General features: G+C 36.8%; 1 protein-coding gene across 2 annotated transcripts in view; it reads right to left on the bottom strand.

Annotated features, from left to right (window-relative positions):
• SHANK2 (SH3 and multiple ankyrin repeat domains 2) overlaps positions 1-16,324 on the bottom strand; it is a 307,767-nt gene that overhangs the window by 34,447 nt on the left and 256,996 nt on the right. For both annotated transcript variants that reach the window (XM_035552219.1, XM_035552220.2), the window contains 3 exons: positions 5,706-5,841; positions 2,807-2,887; positions 2,441-2,449 (listed from right to left, as the gene is read on the bottom strand). In XM_035552219.1, the coding sequence (XP_035408112.1) occupies positions 2,441-2,449; positions 2,807-2,887; positions 5,706-5,841 (226 nt within the window). The remainder of the gene's footprint in view (positions 1-2,440; positions 2,450-2,806; positions 2,888-5,705; positions 5,842-16,324) is intronic.

Genomic DNA, 16,324 nt, shown 5'->3' with positions numbered 1-16,324 from the left:
GGAATTGCTAGCAGATGTTATCTGCCATATTTTGGAATAATTCATTTGAAAGAGAACAACTGAGATGGTCTGCTCAGTATTATGGAGAATAGGGCAGCTAAAAATCAGTGAATAAAGCCATAAGTAGAGTCCAGAACCAGGCAAAGAAAGTGACTGCAAAGACTGCAAGGTGTATAAATTAAAAAAAAAAAAAAAAAAGATCATGTTGTTTAGCTTAGCTAGGAAAACTGACAAAAATATATACTCTAAGGGAAAACAAATTGGGAATTTCTATTTAACATTTTCTTATACTACATAACAAGGGACATTCAATAAAATTAAAGGCATCACATTTAAAACCAATAAAAAGGAAATACATCTGTACACAGCACATAATTAGCCTGTGGAATTCGTTGCCACGAGACATTATTGAGACCATGAGCTTCTTAAGTTCAGAAAAAAGATTACACATATATTGATGAGAACATCCACAGTGTTCTTCTATACATACTTCCTACTTATTTTGTACATATATTTTATAAAACAAATGTTTACTCTTTAAATAGTTTAATGGACATAAAAATGTGGGTGTTCTCATAGTTCATACAGATGTCCAATATATACACATATACATATAAATATATATAAATTATGTATATATACACACATACAATCTGTGTTTTACGTCAGAAGACAACTTTTAACTGATGATAGTGAGAACATTATCTCCTTGGAAACTTGTTCAGTTGTTGTGCAATTTAAGAATTCTTGTTCCTTCTACTAATAGTCCTTTTACAGGACAAATATTAAAATAGGTAGATCACAGATGTTATTTATAACAGTAGTCATAGTTTGCTAAGATGGCAAATGTTCACAGTATCATGTGGAACTGGTATTTATAGCCGTTAGGAAGATGATAAATATCTGCCATGCTCCAGTATTACTACAACTTTGTTAGGGGATGTACACTTCTGGAGCATGTTTTAGGACTGTTCAGAATAGCAAAGTCTTGCCACAGTCATATTTGCCCCATCTGGATAAAGATATGGATGGGAAACTTGCTTCAAGATTCAAGTGTGTCCTACGGCTGCTAGTCACAAAAGTTGCAGTGGTTTCTGCTAGCCAATGAGACCAAACAGCAGAACAAGTACTATATGCTGAATTAGGGGATGAGTAAGATAAATTGCAATGCTCTTCATTGCAGAGGTGACTTTACTGTTAATAAGTGACTTTTCCCCAGAAAAGAGTGCTGCTTCTCTCTGCTTTAAGAACAGTATCTACTATGTAAGACTGAAAAGTAAGAGAAATACAAGATATATTCTCAGAATATCCTTATTTTGAAAGTGATTTGCAGAAGGGAATAATGAAGGGGAAAAATGGAACCTAAGTATTCCTGCCTCCTTGGGAAAGTTTGTTGACAAACCAGCAATGTTTTACAGCTTGCTAGCACTCCATGCAAGGAAAACAAATCAAAACATCCCAAAATAAAAAGAGTGTGCAGAAATATTATTTCACATTTTAATCCTGTAAGAAAAATTATGGAGCATTCACAATGTGCTGAAAACAATATTCAGGCTCCTAGAGTTCTTGTCATAGGCTGAGTTTTTTGAGCTCAGGATAAGTAATCAGGATGTTTAATTTTGTCTTCATTTGGTTGTTATGCCGCAGAGAAGACAGTAACCATTTCTGCACTGCTTTGTTGGTCAGAGCTCCCACTGAAACTATGTGTCTTCTGACTCACTAGAGGATGGATGGGGTCCATCTGCCCCAGAAAAAATTGACTTATAGGGAAAAAATGTAGCCATTTATCCACAATGCTTTGATTCCCTCAGGTTGGCCTTCATATAAGTCTATGCCAAAAATAAAAATGATTATAAAATGTAAATATTTAAATCAATGTATTTCCACAGCAGTGGAAAAATTAGAGTTATTGTATTATTCTGCAATGAGGGACGTGGTTTGTTTTTACACCCAACATCATTTGCTAAACACACTATTCTGGTGTGTTTATTAACCATATATTTATATACCTTGGACTTTTCTCTTTGTATATGCAGTCCATTCATATTTTTTAGTCTAGGTGCAGAAATTCTACTTTTTAATGACCTAACAGATAAAAATCAGGAATGAAAAAAAAAAACAAAAACTGTTAGTTTCCTCACTTCCATAAAATAAATAAATAAAAAAATCCCAAAGAATTATGCATATTTAGAATGTGGATGTTCAAGTAAAGGAATCTACAATCACATTTCTTAGAATTAGCAAAGCAAATAAAAGACTGTATGTTCAATACTTTTTTTTTTTATTACCAATAGTGAGGAGAATTAATCTCATATCATGCACAAAAGTCAAAGTGACATCATAATATACACTTTTTCAGATCAGAGGCTAATGAAAACAGGTTGAAGTTGAAGCTGCTTTAACACTGTCAGCTTTTTAACAACAGCTTCTGGCAGCTTACCTTTATCCACTAATGAGAGGCCACAGAAATTTAAAATAAAACAATATTAGATGAACTGAAAATTTAGAAAGCAAAGCTAACAAAATATGATACGGCATTACTTTTTAGTAAATGTGCCAAACTTTGATGATGCATAAAAATGTATCAACATTCTCTTGCATAGCAGTAAAGGCACAAGTTTTTGAAAAATTATTCATGCAAATCATGCATATTTAAATCTCCAAAGATGCAGCATTCTTAAAACCCTTTCTGCTCTATATACTGTACACAGTGCAGTTCTTTTAAATCAATTGAACATAACATATATATATATATATATTTAAATTTTTATTATCCCAGCATGCTTGTCAAAAAACACTTTCTTACCAAGCTCTTCAAGCTCTGAGGTCATTGACTTAGACCGCAAGGTCAGTGCAGTGGTTGGAGCTCGCTTAGGCGGTGGTGGGGCTTTGCATTAAAGAGAAGGATATACAGTATAAGTAAACATACATCTCTTAACCACTATATTCACATACACAATTTCAGATTTATTTAAAAGAATATGCCATATTAAATAAGGTAATATTAAATACGTACATGCAGAGGAAAAACCCTGAGACGCTTTTCAGGTACTGAATTTCTGTACTGTTTCTACTTTTAGCGTAGGTTGTTTGACACATCAGCAAGCTTTTATATAACAGGATACATAGAAACAGTTAAAGCTAAATAACTCTGCCCTTCTATTTTTTCAGCAGGAAAAAGACTTGTTAGAGAAAGTGCCTCACAGCAGTTGTGCCCCTCCTTCTAAGAAATGTACATAGCTAAAAATCTCCTGGAGACCAGCCAACCTCTGCCAGACTAATTTCATCTTTGAAGAAACTGTTAAATCTGAGAAATACAAGAAAGAAGATTCAAATTTATCTCTATAGTCACAGTGAGACCAGGGAAAACAGGTGATTCTCTGAATAAGTAAGACAAAGTAGATCTTAAAATATCAAGTCAATCAGCTAGCACAGAACAAGCATTTATTTTGGTATCCTGATAACAAATGTTTTCTGATAGCTTCAAATGTATCCAAACCAGAGAATATATTACAATAATCCACTCCAGAGGTCAGAAAGGAGACTAACATCAGAAAAGATTATGGCAATGTTGGTAGAAAAGCAGGAGGTTTCCAGCAAGTAGAAATGGTGCTGGGACACCAGGAAAAATTAAGGATTCTGATGTGTTTTGGTTGATAACATACATGATGCTACACCATTCTGACAAAAGATGGCAAAGCAGGATGAAAGAATGATGGAGGGAAGTATACAGCTCCCTTTCTGTATCAGCTATATCCACTACATAAGTTTCATCTTTCCCCTGTTAAGCTCTTTCACCTTCTCAGAGAGGCTTGAACAACAGTGTGCCAATAAAACTAAAAAATGTAGCTCAGGTTCAGTGCCACGTATGTGGTATCTACTGCTTAAGTACTGCAAATATTAACTCCAATCTGGGGTCTGCTTTTGCCCAACAAGAGAAGTGACAGCAAATTTTTGAGGCAAACTGCATAAAATACTGGATTGTTAATTGAGGCTGATGCTGTCCTCACCATATAGGAGACTGATGGCAAGCAAATCCCTCCATATACTTCCCAATTTAAAATGGCACTTGTTAGGTGACAAGAAAGGCTACTAACTTGCATCAAAAAGGGGCAAGATGTAAAGGTGAACGTTTTTGGCATTTTGGCAAATGATATGTTACCAATAGAAGGCTCTGGAAAGGTGGCAAAGAACTGGGGTGTGTTTTTATAGAAACAACTTATTCTTCCCTTTCTGTTGTATACAACAGTAGTTTTATGTAAGGCCAGTATGACACATCAAAAGGCAGAAGTGAAATGTTTGTTTAGAATGTGCTAATGGTAATTCTATTAAGCTAAAAATTATGCAAAACCATGTTTGAACATGATGTACTTTATTATAACCTTTTTTTTTTTTTCCTTTTTTTTTCTTTTTTTTTTTTTTTTTTCCTCAAGGTGCTATAAGTGTTTTTGTTTGTTTGTTTTGTTTTGCTTTGTTTTAAAGCAGCAGATGTCAAAGACATTCGCAGCATAGAAGAAAAGTTTTACTCCTGGACAAAGACGGAGCCCTCTAGTGCCAGATTCCAGCCTGCTCTTGTGTTGAAAAGCCAGGTGGCTGTGAGTGACAATTCAAGAAACTGGTGGGAGGAACAGGAGTCTTCAAAAATGTGATGCTGCTGAATTGAACGCTAGTTACTAGCAGCAATCTTTTCTGATTAATGATAATTATGAGGGCCTAATAACTTCCCAGAGTAGCTTTTACCTGAGCAGATGCAGGAGCATCTAAGGTGAAGGAAATAATGCCAAATCTTTTTTTGAGGGGGGGTCTTTTTTTTTTTTTAATCTCTCTCTCTTACTTTTTTTTTTTTGTGAAATTTTGCTCGTTTTTTTTTGGTGGTGTGGTGGTGGGTGGAGTTTAGGCAGGGGGTATAGAACATTGCAATTCTTATGAGCATAGCCCAATCTTACTTTACAGGTTATCTCATAATCTCCATTAAAGTTAATATAGGAAAAAAATAAGCTTTTAAACTGGGAAAAAAACTTTCCCTGTTTGTACTCAGACAATTATTTCCCAAGGTCTTCGCAGCACATGATGCTGTACTAACCTCTCCTGGACCAGCTGCTTTCTTGTTAGCTGTAAAGTGGCACAAAAAGAACCTGCATGTTTTCAACTTATAGGAGGAGGAGGGGATTCTCCCTGACTGGAACTATCCCTCCACTTTGAATTCACCTAGAATGATTTGACCATTGTAATGTACAGTTTTTCTATCAGAAATTCAGTCAAAATATATTGCTTGCTTTTCTTATGTTTATAGAGTTCCTTTATAAAATGTTTTGCCAAACTGTAAGTTCTCAACTTCCAGAGGAGTCAAATTAACCTCAAATATGTATTGAATTTATTAATAAATACTAATCTGTTCTTTGTGGGTTTTCTACATCATTACTGCACGACACTCATATCAAGAAGTTTGACTACAACATCTTCAAACAACGTATAAAGATCCAATGTTGTATAAAGAAATTTCATAGCAAGCATGACAATGGAACACTATCCTTCTTGTCATGTATTAATGTGTATGTCATCGGATTTAAAGTACTCTAAATTAAATAGCAGAAGAGTATTTCAAATTTAAAAAGGGAAATTTGTAAATCAGAATTTCTTGTTCCTACCCTATTTTCTGTGGAGCAAGACTGGAAGGACTCCTTTAGGAAAAGAGAAGAATGTACCTTTCTTTCTAGCTGTGTCATCTGGATCAAGATTCCTGGTTACTGTGACAACCTTTAGAACTAGGTGATTGCCCCCTTGTCGAATCATGTTCACCACCTGCCTGTGGCCAACTTTCACTACATTCTCATTGTTAACCTGCAAAGACAAAAAATATTCTTTTAGATCAAAATGCTGAAAAATATCTGTTGTTTCAGTTTTTAAACCCAGAAGGTAGAAAGAACAGGAAGATACAGAATTTCTAATTACTATCTTTTAATAAAAATAAATATTATATAGAAGATATGATAACAGTAGAAGAAAAGCAAACTCTTCATGAAATATGCAACTAATTTGCTTATAATTACCAGTTAAACAAATAAACAAAAAACCACTTTTCCTTCACATATTTTATTTGCAACTATTAGTGTGCTACAACTCTGCACTTCATACACTAAAATATTTTCTTAAATAATGGTCATTATTTACCGTGGTATTATGCACAAATGTTTATATGCATTTTTCTCTCTAATTTAACCAATGATATATTTATAAGTTTTTCCTTTTAGACCATTCAAGAAATAAGATTTTCACTCCTGAAATGAACTCTCAGATTCAAGAGGCATTCTTTTATTTGATGCACATTTTTCCTCATTTCCCAGTGTTTTCCTTCTGTGAGTTTCTGGAAGGATCTGATGTCTAGGAAGAAAAGGCAACAGGGCCATAGCAGTCCAAAAAAATTTTCCTGGAAAAAGATGAGTTAACTATATGAAACCCTGACCATCTATTACCGTCATGCCAATTAAACTTTAAACCACATTCAACATTCAACTTTAAAACATATACTCTCCACGTAATTCTTACTACTACAGCAAGATTTCTGCTCTATAATATTTCTTCTTAAACGTAAAAGAAAGCATAGGTGTAAAAATCTGTAAATAAGCACACATAAAAGTAATGTTTAAAGTTTGTTTACACAGTCTATAAGGCATCACTTACAGTTATTTGAAATCTGAATGATAGCAGCATATAAGACTGAAATCCTGCATGTGTTACTTGAACTTAAATGGTATTAAGGAATACAATCATTGAAGAGATGTTGCCAGAATACATGCTGGGAATTTGATCTTTATCCAAAATTCAACTGACTCAGTTATATTTCACTGAGATCACTCAGTGCCTTCCAAAATGAACAGTCATTTTCAAAGTAAGCATTTTTAGCCTCCTCTATTTATTCTGACAGGCTGGGCATCTCACACTCGAAAGAATTTACTGTTTAGAGCAAAATCTCTCATTAAAGGTTGTTGCCATTTAGCAGAACATCAAGAAAAGGAGACCCTTTCCAACTAGAAAACATTTTTTTTTCATACACAAGTCATATTCTTGACTTTTTCAGGGTTAGACAAGATGCATGCTGCAGTCAAAAGTCTCAAAGCACTACTCGTGTACTATGTCTGTAAGCCTGAGATGCTTTTTGAGATGTTTTCTTAGTTTCATATAAAATGACATAGGTGCAGCACATGCTGAGCATCCAGACCTGCTGAGCAGGCAAATATGAAGTTTTCTTATTCTTCAGGTGGAGGATATAAAAGAATATTGATGCGAATAGGACTGTTGATGTTTTGTTGTATTTTACACCTTCTTAGCATCTGGTACTTAATGCCAAGATATGGTATCTATTTAGCCAGACCAACGGCATCTGCACTTAATTTGTCTAATGCATTTTAGCAAACAGAGTTATCCACTTGCTTCTGAAAGACCTTCCAGTATTAAAACCTCAACCAGGTAATCTTTTTCCACAGCAAAAAAAGTTTATGTAATTCAAAACTAGAGTTTGCATCAACTCTATTTTTGCTGGAGTTAAATTTTAAGGACAAAAGTCTGTAAGGATTAGAATATATTCTCTAATGCTGCCAAAAAAATAAATAGACCTTCAAATAAATCAGAAGTTAAAAAAAAAAAATCAAACATGTACACTTCACTAATGTAAAGTGATAACTGTGTAAAATGATAAATAGCTTATGCAGCATACCATCTGTTCGCATCATTATGTGCAATGATATTTAACATTTACAGCAAGAGAAAATATATACAGCATTTTTAAAAACTATATCAGAAACAGAACCTCTAAACGACTGTTTATAACAGTTTTATTTAAAATGCATAGTTACAAAAGCTGGTACCAAAAAGATTTCTATTACAAAAATAAAATATTGATAGGAGATCTGAAGATTACTTAACTCAAAGAGTTTACAGAAGTATTTGTTAAGAAAAGAACTATGAAATCAGCAGAACAATACATCTTCAATATGTTTAGCACTTCAATGGGTAAAACTGTAGTATGATTAAAAAAAAAAAAAGATAAAATCAGAATTGTGAAAAGCTTTTAAAGAGCTAGGGTTTCACCCACAGATTCTCTATTTCTTTTAACCTTCCTCAGTATTCTATATATAAGCTAAATGGCTGTAGAAATTGACATTAAATAGTACCACACCGGAGTCCCTACATGATTGTTTGATAGTTTCAGTCTGATGTTATTCAGCAAAACTTTTTCAGGTATGAATAATATGATGATACTGTCTCTCTGCTTCCCCTTCAAGCTTTGGAAGTGGAGAGATGACTACTGTGTCTCATCTATGTTTTGTAAACAAGCTGAAGTAAGTAAATTTTTATAGTCAAGAAAATACTTAGGTATCTATTTCACCCGTGCCAATTAAGTTAATAATAACATGGGTATTTGCTATTAAATGTGATCACAGTCTTTGAAATATAACAAAAAATATTTTTGCTTCTGGTGGCAAAGTGTTTAGAAGGATATTCCATAAACAAACTAGCAAAGTTAGTTTGCTGGCACAGATTTCTATTTCTCCCTCTTCTTCAACCCAATCTTTCAGCATATTCTTGGTGATTTTTCATTGCAAAACCTAAAGTTCTTCTTTTCCTTCACCTCCTCCCCAAAACTTTATTTTTTTTTCTCACAGAACTATCTTTCCCCAACCTTCATAAAGGAGGCCTCAGGACATAATCTTGAAATTCACACTCTGTTGTCGTAAGGTTAAAACTGGTCAGTAGGCTGGAAGTTAATTTGAGCAATTTGAGAAATAATTAATGAAATAATATGATCTCATAGTCTTTAAAAAATAACCTAAACCAGAAGCCTGAGCTCTCAAGCTGCTCAAGCTAAACTTTTTTTTTTTTCCCCTGGGATATGTATGAAGTATTATTGCAGTGGTTACAAGGAAGAACACTTCTATGAATATTATGATTTTTTACTTCTATGCCTCAGTACCTTTTCCACCTTGTATAATCAGTGTACATCAGTTTTGAAGACCAGTATAGTGCTACAAGATGGGAAAATTATGACTTCAGAGCAAGATGGAGACACAAATGAGAAAAAATCATAGCAGATATATTTTTCCAGATAAAATAATTTCCTAGTTGTGTGCAATACTGTATGGACATTAAAAAAAAGGACATTAAACAGTTGGAAAGTGTCCAGAGGAGAGCGACGAAGATGGTGAAGGGCCTAGAGGGGAAGACATATGAGGAGTGGCTGAGGTCACTGGGCCTGTTCAGCCTGGAGAAGAGAAGGCTGAGGGGGGACCTCATCGCAGTCTACAACTTCCTCGCGAGGGGGAGTGGAGAGGCAGGTGACCTATTCTCCGTTATCACCAGTGGTAGGACCCGAGGAAACAGTGTTAAGCTGAGGCAGGGGAAGTTTAGGCTGGACATCAGGAAGAGGTTCTTCACCAAGAGGGTGGCTGCACACTGGAACAGGCTCCCCAGTGAAGTAGTCACTGCACCAAGCCTGTCTGAATTTAAGAAGAGATTGGACTGTGCACCTAGTCACATGGTCTAAACTTTTGGGTAGACCTGTGGGGTGCCAGGAGTTGGACTTGATGATCCTTATGGGTCCCTTCCAAGTCCGGATATTTTATGATTCTATGAATACATTGTATTTCAATGTACTTAAATACCATCAGCCACATGAATTATAACAGTTTTCAGGTGCCCCATGTAACTTAACCCTGTGTGAACCACTCAGTGAGAAAGATTAGATGAAGCTGAACAGGCAGCAATAGCAGGTGAGAGAGATTTCTACCTAGCCTTTGCCCCAAGTGATGCACTACTACTAGTTAACTGACAGCTTACAATGGTTAACACAGATGAAATGCAAGCAAAGTGATGCTCATGTTGGTGGTCAGTATTTGAGAAGATATGGGTGGAGCAGCTTGCAGCTGTAATTGGAGGTACACACAGCTGGCTAATCCAGGTACTTCTGGATACATTTAAGGCACTACATTTTCATACAAGACAGAAAATAACACTTGCCATCACCTCCACATAGTTATGAGATTTCATTCCTTTCCACTGGATGGTGGAACCAGTTATTCACATACTTGTCATTTCATGGGTTTCTATAGTAATGCAATATACTTGAACATGAGACATTCAGTTCTCCAAGATTAAAAGCAGTGTGCTGTGTCTCGTCTCCAATCCCCAGTACTGCCGCCACAGCAGACAGGTTTGTTCTCCCTCCAGCACCCTCTCGAAGAACCCACAACAGTGCAGTGCTCTGGGGCTTGCATTCAAAGTGCTTCACAGCTGGGGCTCACACTTGCTTAAAGCTCCAAAACAGAGACTTGGATCAACAATGATGTTCCTCTTGCATGAAGAGCTTGGAACACCACCAATTAAGAGTTCTCTCCCCAACCTGGGTTTTCTCTCAAGAGATAATTCAAAAACATGGAGTAAATCAGGGACAAAGAGCACCGACCATCACAAATCTCATATGTTTAATATCCAAGTCTGCCACTCTGACCTGACCTTATGCATAGCAACACCTAAAACACACAACCGCACAAAAAAAGAAGTCAGAATTATAAAATTTTATTTAAGAATACATAATGAAGTTGTCTCCAAGGGCAAAATATCAATCCGGTAATCAATTTTTTTCTGTGCGAAATATTCCCTACATGAAAGAACCCTCCTCAGAAAATATATGAACACCCATGACATCAATAAATTTATTCTGAACTTTACAAAGAAAAAGATGTTCCTGTTGAGGCAATCTTATAAACCTGATACCATCGAACACAAGCACTCAGGACTAGGAATGACAACAGTTTATGAAATGGAAGAAGTTTTGAAAAGGATAAGGATATGCTAGAAATTGGTTTACAGTGAGTCTGAATGGAAGTCAGTAAAGTCATTTGACAGGTGACTTCAAGAGATGTACTGAAGCTGAAAAGGGCACCAGAGCAGATGACATGAAGCCAGGAGCAAAGGAGAAAACAGAATCAGGAGTTAAAGTGAGACGACTGCTCCCAGCACAAAGGAGAGGAAACAGGGATCTTCTCTCCCGGTCTATCTTTACAAAGACATTCTAGGTGATCTCAAAGGAAACAAAGAGTTTACATATGAAACAGTAAGAGAGAGCAGTACAGGTGCATGCAAGTCAGTGTAGCCAGACAGAAACTGATAAGAGGTATAGAAAATTGTAAACTACTTGTTTCAAATATAATTGCATTCACACGTCTCTAACTGATCACTATACTGCCCACAGGGCAGGCTGTATTTACTTTAGAAGCAAGATTAGAGAAAGAATTACCCTGAAATCTGTTCGAGATTTTTCTTAAGATTAACCTTTCACGCACACGGGTGCGTACATCCCAAAATGTTCACTTCCATGTCTTAAAGAAAATGAAACACCGTATTATTCTTCAGAGTACTCACTCCACACAAGAGCTACTGTTGGGTGGCTGCTCCCTTTTTTGGCCAATATTTGATTGTAAACAGACTCTTTGCTATGTAAATACATGTATCTAGTGTACTTATATGAGCAGATTTAGGGCAGGAAAGAAGAATACTGTTATTTAAAAATGTGGATTTTTTGGAACAGAACACTGGATGGTTCATGTCCAGGAGATGCTGGGGTAGATTTTATGGATATTGGTACAAGCTGCATAAAAGCATTTTTTCTGAAATGCATAACCTTGAAAAGGGTTGGAAAAATGAAATAAAATAAAATAAAATAACCTGCACATGGTAGGATAGCAGATGTATGAGCTGGAACATATTCACCAGCGCAGCCTTCCCGTAGGAAGGTGCAAAAGAAAAAAAACACTACCAGAGAAAGAGACCTTTACAGATTCTGTTCTATTAATAATAATAATAAAAAAAAATCCTAATTTCTTCAATACATCATGTAGCATCCTAATCTTTCCATTATCAAAACATTGTGTCAGTGGAAAATGTAGTCAGTCATTTCCACCAGTAAGTAAAGACATAACACCTTGTCATTTTGCTCACAATGACCGCTGCACAGGTGCGATGGTGAATAAATTCACCTTGCAGTTGTGAACGCACATTCTGTCAAAATAAACTTCTCAGAAGCTATTCCCATCCATTGAACTACTTGGAAAACAGAACAAAACAAAACAAAGCCAACAAAAACAAAGAAACAACAAAACAAAACCCCCTGTTATACATAGCTACAGACCCCAGCCCATGCAATCTTTAAAAATCCACCACTTCTGTAAACATTTAACACATGCTAACCCCATTACAATTGGTACCAGCAAAATAAACAGCATACAGGTAATTCGGTAGGCTCAAATGATACTTTTGCATGTGCACTATTGTGCACGTGACTCTGTCTGAGCATGTCACAAACCAGCATGAATTTACCATCTGTGAAGTATTCTTGTTCTGTAGACCAAAATGTGGAACAAAGAAAGACACAGTGACCTAGACAATCTTTGGGAAATTATTCATTTGTTATTTATATCTGCAGTGCTAATCCAGGAGTCAGTTACAAGGCTGTTTTATTTACTGAAGGCCAGCAACTGGTCCTGGTGCTTATGGCTGTGCTGGTCTTAATCTCTTTGTGATGGGCCAAAGCAGTATTTGGCCCAAACTCAGACCATGTCCTGAATTTGCACTCTACAAGTGCATTCAGTGTCAAAAAAAAAAGCCTATTTGCTTCATGTTGAAAGTTATAAATTTATTCTGAATGGTTAATACTTTAAACAGTGCTTACTTCTGTTTTCTGTATTGTAATCCTGCATCATCACCAAGTACATGAAAAGCACTCAGGTAGACAGTCCACCTTGAAAGGCTTCTGCACAAAGCAAATTTTAACAAATTCTGTAGGCAGCATACTTTTCCCTGAGTATTACAGGAAAGGAATGACTGGATAAATTTGCTGGTAAAATTTGGAGACCCAAATGAAGAGGCAAGTCAAAAAGGTTCATATAAATTTATTTGAACTAGTCCTGAAACTGGTGTGGAACAGTCTCTGGAATATCCCTAAAAAATACCTAATACAAAAAGGATGTTAGCTGACATTCTGATCTCCAACACAAACTTCTTTGATTGTTACCAGGTTTTGATAATATCCTCTCTAATCTAATTTAGTGCAAAAGATGCTTCAGAGATTTTATGCACCCTTTTTTAGTGCCTCATAAAAGGCACTAACAACAACAACAACACCTTTACAGAGCCAAGAATACAAGCTTGTGGAAATCTAGCTGAAATTCTGCATAAGTAAATTTTTAATAACAATCCACTTGCTTATAGATTTCCCTGGACTGATGGCTGTAATGCAAGGGAGGGTGTAAAGAAGACGGAGCCAGGTTCTTCTCAGTCGTATTCAGTAATAGGACAAGAGCAATGGGCCCAAACTGAAATACAGGAAAGTCCAGTGAAACATAAGAAAAAAATGTTTTTTAATGTGAGTGTGGTTGAATAGGGCAAGAGGTTGCTCAGAAAGGCTGTGCAGTTTCCATCCTTGGATGCACTCAGAGCCCAGCTGGGCATGGTCCCGGGCAACCTGCCGTAGTCGAACCTGCTTTGAGCAGGGAATTGGGCCAGGTGGCCTCCAGAGGTGCCTTCCAACCCCAACAGTTCTGTGAGTCTATGCGATTTGCTCAAAAGAAAACATACCACAAAGTACAGCCTTGCAGAAAAAGAAGTACATGCACACTACAGGAAAAGTACCAAAACCACTAGTAGCAATACCACAGTAAAAGTTTCTTTGCATAAGCTCAAATACTGTGCTAAACAAACGAGATATAAGACGTCTAAAGGAAAACACCCTGTGGAGATACTATGTCTTGAGGTTTTATACTTCTTCCTGTCACCACAGCCTTAAGATGCAAGTAGGGGAATATTATGACTTTCCTCCTCCAGCTCCCATGGCAAGGGAAGTTGTCCAGCCAGCCGGTGTCCACCCGCAGCAAGGGGAGCAGACCAAAGCACAATCCCCCGGTGAGACCCTGGGTCCCCAGGGCTGCTCCAGCCAGGCGCCAGACCCTTCCTGCAATAGGCTGAGCAGCAGGTAAAAGCATTGTCTCCTGAACTGCTGCAGGAATCTGGGCTCTGCCTAGAGATTGCTGAGCCATGCTGCTGAGGAAAGCTTGAGCCTGCACTTCACCGTACCCTAGCGTAGTACCAGTTCTGCAAATCTTCAGCTGCGCTTGGGAATATCTATTTCTGCTAGAAGCATGGGAATGAGGAGACATCTCAGATCGTAAACTCCAGACTCCTTTGTTGTCATGGCAACTGCATCACAAAATTTATTTCTTAACATTTAACCAAGCTCCATCTTGGAAGTACTCAAACTTCTTGACCCTGTTGTTCCTGTTAGGCCCAAAACCTCTGACAAGGACCTTTTTTTTCTGATCTCATCCTAGGTCCACATGTGACTAGTTTATATTCATTATTTTTTTTTCTCCTCCTGTTTGGACTGCCAGAAGCCTAGATAACCCTCTGCTCTCCATGCCTTCTACAAGCAGACCAAGTGGGAGAAATTTCTTGCCTTGGTTGAACAAGAATTTTAACAATCCAGTCTAACAAAGAGTCTAAAACATGGATGGAGCAAAACAGCCGCCAAGCACTATTTTTTTTTTTTTCCAAAGTGTGCCTTACCAGACAAACTGGCTTATAAAGACAGACTTCTGTTCACCTGTTTTTTTCACCTAACCTACATTGCACCCATGTTCATGTCTGGCCTCCTGAAGAAAAATGATTTTCTTCTAATAATCTGCAAGTGGAGAAGGTCTGCACCACTCCCCTCCTCACTGACACTGACCTGGAGCATAAACATTTGTGAGTTTGAGAGAGCTACTGGTACATGGCCAGTGCTTGTGACTTTAAGATCAGCAACAAAATATTTCATCCTAAAGTTGCTTAAAAACTGTAAAAGCACTGACCTTTTTTTTGAAGTGCTGAGAATTTTGCTCAACTGACCATGTACATACATATACAAACAAACACAGCATAACAAGGAAACACAGCTGAGTATTTTAACAGAACTTCTCTTACCTCAGCTTACTTTGTTAATGATCCAGCCTTAGCAGAAAAATTAAGTAATGCAAAAATATATCAAAATGGTTACTCAACAGCATCTGATTTTGTCCCATTAAAAATATTGCCAAGAAACAGAAAACAACAGTATTGTTTCTGTGCAGAACTCAGTGGTTATGTTTGGGGTCAGAGCTAAATGAATACACTATAAGAAAAGCAGAAGAGTTGATGGGTGCTGTTTCTCTCTTACCCATGCCATGGTTTGACAGACGAAGCCATGTAAAACTAGTATTTTAATCTAAAATTTTGCATTTTTAGTACCTATACTTGAACCAGAAGCTGTTGAAAGTAAGTAACTACTGTCCTCATGAGACTACATTATATAGAACATTTAAGCATTGCTCAATTACTTGGACCCAGTCCTATTAAAAATAATTGTCTCCATTAATCAGTACCTGTTACTATTTTGAATCATTTGGTTTAAGTCACATTTCTTAGGAGAGGTTCAATTAACTTTATTGCAGCTGATTGAACTGCAGTGTACTGCAATCAATTAAATTACACATAGGATGAATTTGTCCAATGTCTTTCAGGTGTGAGAGGTGGCAGTTTTTCCATGTGATAACTACTCTTAGGAAAAAATCAAGTGAATTCTGCACATCTGTTTGGCACTCTCCTACACAAACCTGAAAAGGTTTCAATTTCTAAGGAATCTTCGGAATAGTAATACACCTAATAGCTATATACTGATACAGGGCAGTATGAGATTGTGACCTATACCAGATATTTTAACCTATTTAAAAGAATGTGACTTATATTCATTGAGTATTTAAGGGTCTGGGAACGTCCAAGATGAACAAAAGAAGTCCAGTCTTTGTCTGGGCAGGTCTCTGACCACTTCTCAATTTCCTCACACCCAGAATGGTTATCAGACAGGAGGTTTGCACCTAGAAACAAGATTTAGAGGTCCATAGCTAGAAAGAGAGTCTGGGCACAATTTAAAATGTCACCTTCTTTTTCTACTAAACCTTTCCCCTCTTCCTTCCCCGCTGACCTGACAACCCAGGAGCATGCCAAAGCCAAATATTTCATCCATCTGGCTTGCAGTGATCCTTAGGATGATGGTGGCCTAACTTAACCACAGAAGTTGGATTTGGCAAGCACTGACCCCTTGCCCTAGTTTTGTTGGTACTCTATTTATTTGTTATTCTTCTGGTCTTTTCAGCATGTATTTGTTTTGTATACCTGAGTTTCATTACTACCTGATAGCTTGTCCACTTTCTGCTATATTTGCTTCTGTTTTCCTTAAAATAAACTGCATGAAGATAAGCTG

The sequence above is a fragment of the Cygnus atratus genome, chromosome 5 (assembly GCF_013377495.2).
Source record: "Cygnus atratus isolate AKBS03 ecotype Queensland, Australia chromosome 5, CAtr_DNAZoo_HiC_assembly, whole genome shotgun sequence".
Taxonomy (NCBI): domain Eukaryota; kingdom Metazoa; phylum Chordata; class Aves; order Anseriformes; family Anatidae; genus Cygnus; species Cygnus atratus.
This window is presented reverse-complemented; position numbering and strand designations above follow the sequence as displayed.